The sequence below is a fragment of the Heteronotia binoei genome, chromosome 1 (assembly GCF_032191835.1).
Source record: "Heteronotia binoei isolate CCM8104 ecotype False Entrance Well chromosome 1, APGP_CSIRO_Hbin_v1, whole genome shotgun sequence".
Taxonomy (NCBI): domain Eukaryota; kingdom Metazoa; phylum Chordata; class Lepidosauria; order Squamata; family Gekkonidae; genus Heteronotia; species Heteronotia binoei.
Window position 1 is genome coordinate 10534497 of NC_083223.1, and position 12322 is coordinate 10546818.

The following is a 12322-nucleotide window of genomic DNA, read 5'->3' on the forward strand; positions in this document are numbered from 1 at the left end:
CTTTTTATTTGTTGCGTTTGAAACAATCATATTTATTATTCAACTCTTCGGCAGTTTTCAATTCTATTTTACAGCTTTGTATTTTTAGTTTATACGACACCCTTTTTCCCTCTCCCATCTCCGCCGTTATCCTTATTACTTCCGCAGGCACTGAGGATAGAGAAATGTTACGACCGTTCCTTTGTCATAGATTGCTATTTGATCATGTTTTGCGCGCTTCGGTTTTAATACAAAGGCACGCAAATCGGGGCCCTCGGCGGTAGTTTCTAAAGCATCCGCGCAATTCGATGTTTTGATTACGCGTGTCTTAGACGGTCGTTGTATATAATCGAATAAAATATAATACGCGATCGCGATGTATAACGTTAGACAACCTTGTTACTCTGACTTTTGAAAACCCCGAGATAGGCCCCCTTCTGCGAATTCGGCTCAGCGGCCCGCCACCAATAGGGGAGTCGCCGTTGTTCAAACGCGCCAGCGGGTGCGGGGGGGGGGGGTCGGCGCAGGATTCTCTTTAAATACGGGAAACCCGAGCGCCGTTCTGACGGCTCCGTACCACCATGGAGAAATTTTCTAACATGGAGGGACCCCTAGGCATCAAGCCTCACAAACATTCAAGAAAAGGCAACGGTGATGAGATAGAAGCGGAGAACACTGCCCCCGAGAAGACCCCTCTAGAATCTGTACCCGAAAACATGGAAGAGGAGAGTTTGGAGAACCAGGAAGCAGAAACAGATGCACAGGTAAGTTGTGAGAAAAGAGGAAAGCTGGGAGGATTGCAATGGCGGGTCATGTAGCGTTATGCCCTTTCTTTTTTTTTAAATTAGGCGGCGGAGGGATCAGAGACCAAAGTCGCTGATTTAGAGGATTTGATCATGTGTGGGATGCTAACCCTGGTGTTGCTCAAATCTTTAAGAAAGCGTGGTTCTAATCTCAAGAACTCAACACAGGTGGAGAATAATGAATCCCCTTTGAGGGAGAGTTCCACAAAGAAGGCTTGGGAAAAGGCAGAGCTCACTGAGAATGGCGTCTCTATCAAGGAGTCAGAACGTGGAGGGAAGGCGCAAGGAAATATGGAGATTGTGGAGGAAACGGTCTATTTGAAAGCGCTCTATCCGAATGTAAGGCCTAAAAAAACCCCGAGGTGTGTGGAATTGGGTGGGGGGCACGCTCATGAGACAGGATACTAATTTTTTTGTTGTTGTTCTTCAAACTTTTAGGTAGAGAATGTGGCAGCGGTCAACTCAGGGAGGCCGGACACCTGTCACTGCCCATACTGCGGGGGTCTAGCACACTTTCAAGATTCAGATGAGGAAGATTCCCTAGCAGATGCCGAGCACGATACAGCCGGTGATTCCGGAGCGGACATGGAGGATACCTCTGGAGATTCTGAAGCAGACACGAAGGATGAAGCTGTGGAAAAGGCGAGGGAACCCCCGGTTGATGAAGCGCAAACACCGGAGTCTCCAAAGGAGGTTGATTCCCTCATGGAGGAAGAAGAAGAGGTTGCAAAGAAGGAAAAACATACAGATTAGAATCGAGAATGTCCCAACCACATGTAGATGAGAAAACACACACGTCTGTTTGTATATAAGACCCGTATCCTGAAGCGGATAGTAAGAACTGTATTTTTTCAGTAGGGTGGGGGAAATAGCACGCTTGTTTTTGTTTTCTCACGTTGATAAAGCGGATGTATCGTTGCTACACTTTCTGTACATACACACGTGTCTAATCCTTGTGAATCGCAACACGACAAAGATGTACGCCGTGTATTTCTTACCCTGCCCCCCCCCCCCTTGCAGGATTTCCCGGCAATCCCCCCTTCCCTCCTATTCGACACCAAAGTGGAAGACGCCTCATTCGCGGGGAACTGTAGACACGTGGGTCGGGATGCAGATTGTTGTTAATTAAAAAAAGCTATGCTTTGTATATTCTCGCTTTAATAAAATGCTTTTCTATTAGATATGACGGTATGAAACACGTGGTGTGCTCGACTGAAATAAGCTTAGAATTCCCACCGTAAAAATCCAAACACACATCGTTACGCCGGTTGCACCGCAAGGTCATCTAACGTATTTTAGCATAACGCCTCAGTTCTCTAGAATGGAACTAACAAAACATACAAACTTAGGACCTGAACAATCTTTGTTTCCATTTGTTTGGTTTTTTGACGTTGCCAAGGTGGGTTGTGCTTCATTTAAACATTCAGGCCTAGACACCGATTTAAGCAACGTTATTAAAATTGTAAAAATATAGAGCGGACTCATCACGGGTACTTGTTCATAGTTTCATAGCGCTTGTTCATAGTTTCGAGTTCACGATGTACTTTTATCTCACGGCCATGAGGAAAGCTAATCCTGCTAGGACAAATCCGGCGGTTGCTATGATAGTGTTGCTTTTGGTATCGCACCGGCTGATTGAATCAGAACCGTGTTTGTTGAAGTAGCGGTAGAACCCTTCCCAGCCACCATGCGCCTCCAGCCACTCGCGCTTCTCCACAGACAGATAGATGACCAATGCCTCTGTCAGGCCACCGATCTCCTCGTGGGCCCCCCGCTCAGCCAGAGCTGTTGCCAAGGTGCCGGTGAACACAAACAGCGCCACTACTCGACCCCAGTTAAGCCCGCCATCAGATGCCATCTGCACCGCCACACGTCTCAAATGGACGTCTGCCCTACCAGGCTCCGGCAAGATTGCCGTGGAGCAAATGGAGTGAAAGAATGTCTTCTCACGGCTCTCCAGCTTGTCAGCCACTCTCCGCAGGGTCTTGGCCGTGTGGCTGTGAGACAGCACCGAACCACTCAGGTTGCGTCGCAAGTAGCCATCCACCAGTCGCCTTGTCTCGGCTGTCAGATCGCTCAGCATAGCGACTCTTCGATGACTGCCGATGAATACATCGGCCTGCTCCAACCGTGCCCCAGTACCGCCGGTTCTATACAGATACGGTTTTACAACCTACTTTCCCCCAATCGGTAGGTTTCTTACAAACCGAGAAGCCGACAAATTAAGCATCTGTAATAGATACGGTCATAGAAATGTAGAGGAAGTACCGTCCGAAAGAACACGGGTAAAAGAATGATGGGATTACCTACGTGTATAGACAAGGAACATACCCCCCCCCCTTTCCCTAACATGATCCGGCGGCGGACTATAACGCTGTTGCTCGTGTGTTACTTTGTAATATGTTTATTGCACCCCAACCTGATTCCGGCCTCCCCCCATTCTCACCTTTTCCCATTATGCTCACCCTCGGCACTTTTGATTCGTAGCCATCTTTATACAATATTACACCCGCTTTCCTATATAAAATCAGATAGACTCCCTCTGTTTCTTGCCCCGTCTGCCCCAGCTAATTTTAATCCGCTCATGCAAACGCCGAAGAAACCTATCCTCCCACAATTGCGATCCACAGCCTTTACACCATCACTCCTACCCTGTTCAATAGGTCATATTTACAGGGGAGTGTTTCACCGTAAAGTGAAAATAAAGGAAAAAAGCTTATATGTAATAACGGGGTGTGTCCGGTTATTCAGTGTATTTTTATACTTTGTTTCTTTGTTGCCCAAAGTGTTTTACAAAAAGCCATTAGCCAAAAATTGGCATGATTATACATTATTAAAACAAACCAGGAGAAGGACTTTCTGTGTTGGCGGTATCGGATGAGAGAAGAGACGGCCCCCGCCTTCAGCCGGGGCATAAGAACGGAACCGCTACAGAAAAAGACTTGCTCCGGCTTTTAAAGAACTTTTAAAGAGCTGTTCAGGATTATGTGGGGAAGAGCGTGCACGGTGTTGTTTTTTAAAGTAAGGAACCCGTGAAAACACGCTGTCGGTATTAGGACTTGTGTTTAAATAGCTCTCGGTCTATTTTAAGTTTTCTCGGTGCAGAGCCGTTATTTTCATCGTTATTGGTAAAACCATACGTCTATCGGCGTATAGGCGTCAATCTCCCTCTTACTGATCAAAAGCGACCTCCCTAAATGCAGCGTGATCTTTTTTAATATCGAATATTTTTTAGTATCAAAATTTGCACAAACTCAACGGCTTCTAAATACATTTTTATTTTTATACATGTGAATGTATAAAATGTACATTTATTACAGAAAGTTTTTAAAATTTATTTACAAAAGGGGGAAAAGAAAGGTATTCACAGATGTGCCATTCTGAAATGTATTATGCAGAAATTTCTCAACAAGTGTCACATAGGGTCGGTGGCATTTCTGAAACAACGTTCTCAATTGTTCACAGGGGGTCGGGGATGTTTGTACGCCTTCCACCAGGTTGGCCAACGTTATGACATGATTCTTGTTAATACCACAACAATCAAGAAAACACGCAATAACCGTGATCACATACAACACGGGGCCCATATTCAGATTGCGACAAACATATCTTAAGTTCTCATCGTAAAAAGCAGAGGACCACGTCAAACATACATGAGAATTCTGTCCGGGTCTATCTAAAATGCATCCGTCACACATAGAATAAGAGAGATCGTTGGAGCAATAATTGAGAACAGAATAAGCGGTGGCAGTTATCAGTTTGTACATCGCAGAACGTGACTTTTGCTTGTCCACAGGTGGAACGTCTTCATCGGACACTCCCACGTATTTTTGCAGGACGGTATGAATCGACGTCTGAACACCGGACAAGTCCACGAGACAAATTTTCTAAAAATCACAAACACACAAAATGAGAAAAGGAGCCTAAACAGAAACAACACAACCTTTTACACATCTTTCCCATGTTGTTCTACCCACCTTAAATGTATCTTGTTGTGACGGATTCACGGAGTCACAACTCTCACCATCCTGGAAACATCTACTCCGCTTCGGTGTACAGATTTCTGCCCCATCTTTCATTTTCTCGGGGGAAGCAAAAAGGCGTTTAGCAAGAACCGGCTGTACATTCTCCTTGTCAGAATCGGTGCTAGGTTTTTGAATCCTCGCTGTAGTTTTCCTCCTCACGGGTGCTCCAGGGACCACGGGATTAAAAACAGACAGGGGTGTATTCGCCATGGTGGTACGGAGCCGTCAGAATGGCGCTCGGGTTTCCCGTATTTAAAGAGAATCCTGCGCCGACCCCCCCCCCCCGCACCCGCTGGCGCGTTTGAACAACGGCGACTCCCCTATTGGTGGCGGGCCGCTGAGCCGAATTCGCAGAAGGGGGCCTATCTCGGGGTTTTCAAAAGTCAGAGTAACAAGGTTGTCTAACGTTATACATCGCGATCGCGTATTATATTTTATTCGATTATATACAACGACCGTCTAAGACACGCGTAATCAAAACATCGAATTGCGCGGATGCTTTAGAAACTACCGCCGAGGGCCCCGATTTGCGTGCCTTTGTATTAAAACCGAAGCGCGCAAAACATGATCAAATAGCAATCTATGACAAAGGAACGGTCGTAACATTTCTCTATCCTCAGTGCCTGCGGAAGTAATAAGGATAACGGCGGAGATGGGAGAGGGAAAAAGGGTGTCGTATAAACTAAAAATACAAAGCTGTAAAATAGAATTGAAAACTGCCGAAGAGTTGAATAATAAATATGATTGTTTCAAACGCAACAAATAAAAAGTTTGGTGGAAAGCGATGTTAAAACTGAAGGAATAAGATGAGAACAAACAGAAATGGGAAAAGTTCTGCTTGGAGACAATGAAAAATTAATTTCAAAAATCTATATGTTACTTTTAAAATGAAGTAGTGACATCTCAAATGATTAAGTGGGCAATTAATGTAAATAAAGAAATATATATGGAAACTTGGGGATATTTGTGGAAGAACTTTATGAAACTCTCAACGTGTCAGAGTATTAAAGAAAATTGTTTTAAGATGATGTACAGGTGGTATATGACTCCTAAGAAATTGGCAAAAGATGAATAATAAGATGCCGGACAGATGTTGGAAATGTAAAAAACATGAAGGTTCTTTCTACCGTATGCGGTGGACTTGTGAAAGAGCGAAAAAGTATTGGCGGATGATTCAACAAGAAATTTCTAGGATCTTGGGATATGAATTTAAGAAAGTCGCAGAGACTTTTCTGTTGGGATTACAAATGGAAAAATTTCCAAAAGAAAATAGAACTATAATTTGGTGCATGCTTTCAGCCGCTAGGACATTATATGCGTAGTTGTGGAAGCATGAAAAAATACCAGAGAAATGGGGTTGGATTGTAAAAGTTATGACATTGTGTGAAATGAACGAGTTAACAAGAATTTTAAGAGGTTATGATTTAGAAGTTTTTAAGATGGAGTGGAAAATAAAAGGACATTGAACAATTTTTGATAATGATGAAGTCTTAGAAAAAAAAGAAGAATGTTAATTTTCATTTTTTATTAGTTAAGGGTACCTTTAAACATTAGTATTTTAAGTAAATAACACCGGCGGGGGTCAAGTAATGGGGGAGGGATGGCTAGAAAGTAATATGTGGGATAGTTAAAAGAAGTTATTAATGATGCAGGACATATAATTTGTTACCAAATAAAATTGTTTTAACCGTGAAACTCAGGTCGTTAGCAGAGGTTAGAACCGCTGTGCTGCGGCTTTACCACTCTGCACCACTGGGGCTCTTATTTCTCTAATTATCCGCATGTAAATGTTTCATGGGAAGCCTGAATATAACCGACTAGCCCAATTTTGTCAGAGCTTGGACGTCAGTAGGGTTAGCCGTGTAACAGTAGCCTCTGCGGTCTCTTACAACTGTCCAGCCTCCACATTTCATTGAAACCATTGTGGTGTAGTGCTTAGTTTTTACATCCTGTTTCCCTCCCTAATCATGATACCAAGCAGCTTATCAATTGTTTTTCTCCTTTTCCATTTTATCTTCGCAACAGCAACCTTGTGAGGTAGGCTAAGGCAAGAGAGCGTGATAGGCTCAAAGTCACCAGCAATCTTGCGTGGCAGAGTCAGGATTTGAACTTGATGGTTCCGGATCCTAGTGTGGTCCTCTAATGCCTATCCTAGTTGAGAACATTGTTCTTACATTTCAGTCTCAGCAAAAAAACAAAAACAAAAAAGGGGGGGCTACAGTAAAGTAAGTAAAATACTCCGCTGGCTCTAGCGGGTTAAGTGCTAAACAAGAACCTAGGAGACTCGTGTTCAAATGCAACTCACTGGGTGATATTGGCAAAGATGAATAATAAGATGCCAGACCGGTGTTGGAAATGTAAAAAAAACATGAAGGTTCTTTCTACCGTATGTGGTGGGTTTGTGAAAGGGCAAAAAAAGTATTGGCGGATGATTCAACAAGAAATTTCTAGGATCTCGGGATATGAATTTAAGAAAGTTGCAGAGACTTTCCTGTTGGGATTACAAATGGAAAAAAAAATCCAAAAGAAGATAGAACTATAATTTGATACTTGCTTTCAGCTGCTAGGACATAATATGCGTAGTTGTGGAAGCAAGAAAAAATACCAGAGAAATGGGGTAGGATTGTAAAAGTTATGACACATGGTGAAATGGGCAAGTTAACATGAACCTTAAGAGACTATGATTTAGAAGTAATTAAGATGGAGTGGAAAAAGTTAGGACGTTGTATGCGCGGTTGTGGAAGCAAGAAAAAATACCAGAAAAATGGGATTGGATTTTAAAAGTTATGACACTGGGGTGAAATGGGCAAGTTAACATGAACCTTAAGAGACTATGATTTAGAAGTAATTAAGATGAAGTGGAAAAAGTTCAGAAGATACGTAGAAAAAGAGTGGAAAATAAAAGGACATTGGACAATTTTTGATAATGACTAAGTACAAGAGGGAGGAGGATATTAATTTTGGTTCTTATTAATTAAGGGTACCTTTAATATTAAGATTTTAAGTATATAACACCGGCGGGTGTCAAGTAACGGGGGAGGAGTGGGTAGAAAGTAATATATGGGATAGATAAAAAGTAATTATTAATGATGTAAGAAATTGAAATTTATTGCCATATGTTACTAATAAGACTGTTTGAAACAAAAACATTTTTCCACCCTCAGATCACAATCGTGCCAGGTTTTTTTGTTTTGGTTTTTTTAATCTTAAGAACATAAGAGAAGCCATGTTGGATCAGGCCAACGGCCCATCAAGTCCAACACTCTGTGTCACACAGTGGCAAAAAAATTTATATACACACATACACTGTGGCTAATAGCCACCGATGGACCCGTGCTCCATATTTCTATCTAAACCCCTCTTGAAGGTGGCCATACTTGTGGCCGCCACCACCTCCTGTGGCAGTGAATTCCACCTACTCTTCACCTACATGGCTTCTGCAAAGGGAAGTCCTGCCTCACCAACCTTTTAGAGTTCATTGAGAAAGACTCGCCAGAGATTCCTGAGTAAACTTAGCAGTCATGGGATAAGAGGATGGGTTCTCTTTCTGATTAAAAAACTGGTTCAATGACTGTTAGTAAAGAGTGGGGATCTGTGGACAATTCTCACAATGTAGGGAAGTATGCTACGGGGTCCGATAAGGATTGGTACGGGGGCAAGACTATTTCATTTATTCATAAATGATTAGGAACTAGGGGTGAGGTGCTGGTAAGTGTAAGGTGATGGCATAGTGGATCAAAAAAAATCCCCACTTCACGTATAAGCTAATAGGGATAGAACTTGCTGTGACTGAGAGGGGGGAAAATCCCAAGTGTGTTGTGGATAGTTTGGTGAAAGTGTCAACCCTGTGTGCTGCAGCGGTGAAAAAGGCAAAGTCTGTGGTAGGTATTCTTGGGAACGGGATTGAGAATAAAACAGCCTATATTGTAATGCCCCCATATAGATCTATATCGCAGCCTTGTTTGGAATAGTGTGTACAATTCTGGTCACCGTATCTCCAAAAGGACATTGCAGAGCTAGAAAAAGTACAGAGAAGGGCAGCAAAGTTGATTGGGGGGGGGGGTTGGGGGGGGAGCACCTTCTCTATGAGGAAAGGCTGATGAGTGACTTTTCAGTTTAGAAAAGCGATGGCTATGTTAGGGGAGGGGGAGGGTGTGGGGTCAAGATAGAGGTTTATAAAATTATGCAAGGGGTGGAGAGAGTTGACAAACAGAACTTTTTCCCCCTTTCAAAATACTAGAACTCAATACAACGAGGCTGATAGCATATTCAGGGTGGACAAAAGGAAATACTATTTTACACAGAGAGTGATTAAAATGTGGAATTCGCTCCTCTCTCTGCACCCTTGGTTCATCAAGGAGATCAGTTCCTAGGCTGCCTGTGACCCACAACCCCCTCTTCTCCCTAAAGCAGCAACGATAAGCTCTTCTTTTTCTTATAGAATCCTAGGCAACCTCCTACTGCCGGGGCCCTGTTCATTGCTCAAGTAACCCCCCAGACAGCTCCTTGGAGTGCTAACAGGTGGAGGATGCTGACGATGGAAAAAAGTTGTATTGTGTGCCAAGATATTAAGTGAGCTGCATGGCTCAGAACTAAGCCCCAGATCTTCTGATGTTAAGAGTTCCATCAAAAGCAAATGAATGCCTACTTGAATACAATTAAAGGCTCAGATCCTGATCTTGGTGGAACCATATCAAAAATCACCAAAGTTGGCAGTAAATATTTGTGTTGTCAACAATACTTGGGGAACATGGGGTGAATGCACATTTAACAGGGCATGTAGAACTAAAATCATTTAAAACACTGCTTACTGTTGCTTGTTTTTATTTAAAATTTTATTTTATCTACATATTGGACACAGTCAGAGTATATCCACAAAAAAACCAATGGGGCATTCTGTAACCTGTGTGTTTCTATACATGTCAGAAAATCCTATCTTTGTTTATATTTAAAATAACCTAAATTGTATATCTCTGTCCTGCTTTTGCATTTTTCTTAAGTCTACATTTTTCTGCACTTCACAGCCATAAAACCCCTTGACCTCTTAGGACCATTTTTGGGGGTCAAACACTATTCTCACAATTAGCCCATACATAAATTTGATGGAAAAGCTATTTTAAATCACAGACCATAAGAACAGGAAATTTATTGCGTGAGAACCTAATTTCATCTGTTTATTTTGTCCAGGTCTAAACTGTGTCAGCATTAAATAATTTGCTAAGATTCTTGCTCTCTCTCACAGGGTGAATATCCTCCCACGTCTGCGAGATATACATTTCAGCACTTGACCTTTTAAGGTCAAATACTTTTGTCTCACTCTGAGAACAGGCACTGAAGATGATAGAAAAATGTTAGGATTTAATGTGTAAGAAAATGCTATATGTTTACAATTAATGTATTAGAATAGGCATCTAAAATGCTGTTAGGTGGCTAGGTAAATGTTAGGATTTAATGTGTAAGAAAATGCTGGGATGGTTACAATTAATGTATTAGAAGGGGCAGCAAAAAAGTACAATCCCACTACGTCAGGCATTCATTTACTGATCAGGAGGTGGGGGCTGGTGTGGGGGAGGGGCAGCTGTTTAATGAGGAAATTGTGGGGGAGGGGCAGCTGTCACTTTTTGATTTCTGTTTGATGAGGAGAGCCATGTACTTTATTCTTCTAATAGCCTTACTATAGGGGCCAGTAAACTTGATCTGATAAACGTAATATATCCTTAAAGAAAAAAAAGACTAGCCTGAACTACTTTAGACGTTCACCATCTTATTGCATACCAATATTTATAATTAATTAGTTCTATTTCTGCCAAGTTACTCTACTTCTGTAATTTAATATTAACTTCTCCTGGTATTTTATCTTATAACGAATTCTTTTGCATGTCGTTTTTAGCTTTGTTAGAGTATTCTTACCACCATGTTCTTGGTCTTTTATTGTTACAGCCTCTGGCCATATACAACGAACATTTCAGACGTTCAACTGGGTTTGATTCCCCACTCTTCCACTTGCACCTGCTGGCATGGCCTTGGGTCAGCCATAGCTCTGGCAGAGGTTGTCCTTGAAAGGGCAGCTGCTGGGAGAGCCCTCTCCAGCCCCACCCACCTCACAGGGTGTCTGTTGTGGGGGGAGAACCGGGTTTGATTCCCCACTCCTCCACTTGCACCTGCTGAAATGGCCTTGGGTCAGCCATAGCTCTGGCAGAGGTTGTCCTTGAAAGGGCGGCTGCTGGGAGAGCCCTCTCCAGCCCCACCCACCTCACAGGGTGTCTGTTGTGGGGGAGGAAGGGAAAGGAGATTGTGAGCCGCTCTGAGACTCTTCGGAGTGGAGGGCGGGATATAAATCCAATATCTTCTTCTTCTTCTTCCTTATCTAACGCACAGGGCTTTTTTGTATCAGGAATTCTTTTGCATATTAGGCAGCACACCCCTGATGCAGCCAATCCTCCTGGAGCTTACAGTAGGCCCTGTACTAAGAGCCCTCTAAGCTCTTGGAGGATTGGCTGCATCAGGGGTGTGTGGCCCGGGGATGGAATTCTAGCAGAAGCTCTTTTGCATATTAGGCCACGCCCCCTGATGCAGCCAATCCTCCTGGAGCTTACAGTAGGCCCTGTACTAACAGCCCTCTAAGCTCTTGGAGGATTGGCTACATCAGGGGTGTGCGGTCTAATATACAAAGGAGGTCCTGCTACAAAAAAAAGCCCCGCTAATGCAGCTGACAAAATATTAATCAGCACAGCATCACGGTTCCTGCAGGTGTTCTAAACCAGATTGTGCACAACTGGATATCAGGGATGCTGGAGAAGACACAATCTTCCTTCTGAACAATGGATGCATTTGTGCCATTTGCTCTCGCCCACTGGCAGCAACACAAAATGCGTTTTCCACATCGGGTCAGGCACTGCTGTACCAGCTGTAGCAACAGCCAGACTGCGGCAATGTCATTCTCTAAGGCTTTGCTGGAAGGCTATTTATGTTTCTGGAAACCAGGGCTTTTTTGTAGCAGGAACTCCTTTACATATTAGGCTACACCCTCCTCTGATGTAGCCAATCCTCCTGGAGCTTACAGTAGGCCCTGTACTAAGAACCCTGTAAGCTCTTGGAGGGTTGGCTACATCAGGGGTGTGTGGCCTAATAATCAAAGGAGTCCCTGCTACAAAAAAAGCCCTGCGAAAACTATGGCAAAGCTACAAAAAATCACCTGTCAACAATAAATATTCACACTCTCAATGTGTGCACATGCATTTGATTTAGTGCAAATATAAGACAAAAAAAAAAGACAAAAAGATAATGTATTTGTACTCCCCCAAATCATGTACTTCAAAGTTTCTACACAGGAAACAGCCTTATCTAAGTTCATAAATAAGTGCTATAGGGTGGAGTCCTTAAAGGCTGTAACGGAGAAAAAACGGAGGAACCATATACAAAGGAGTCCTCGCGGTTTCGCTTGTTTCATTCTTCGTCAGCCTCTTTCCTCACTGTTTTCTGGAGCTGTTATAATATAAAACCATTAAAATATGC

General features: G+C 43.0%; 1 protein-coding gene across 1 annotated transcript; it reads right to left on the bottom strand.

Annotated features, from left to right (window-relative positions):
- Nucleotides 1-2328: 2328 nt before the first annotated feature.
- LOC132585760 (anti-apoptotic protein NR13-like) lies at nucleotides 2329-2865 on the bottom strand. The gene has a single exon (XM_060257649.1). The coding sequence runs from the start codon at nucleotides 2863-2865 to the stop codon at nucleotides 2329-2331; it is 537 nt and encodes a 178-aa protein (XP_060113632.1).
- Nucleotides 2866-12322: the final 9457 nt, after the last annotated feature.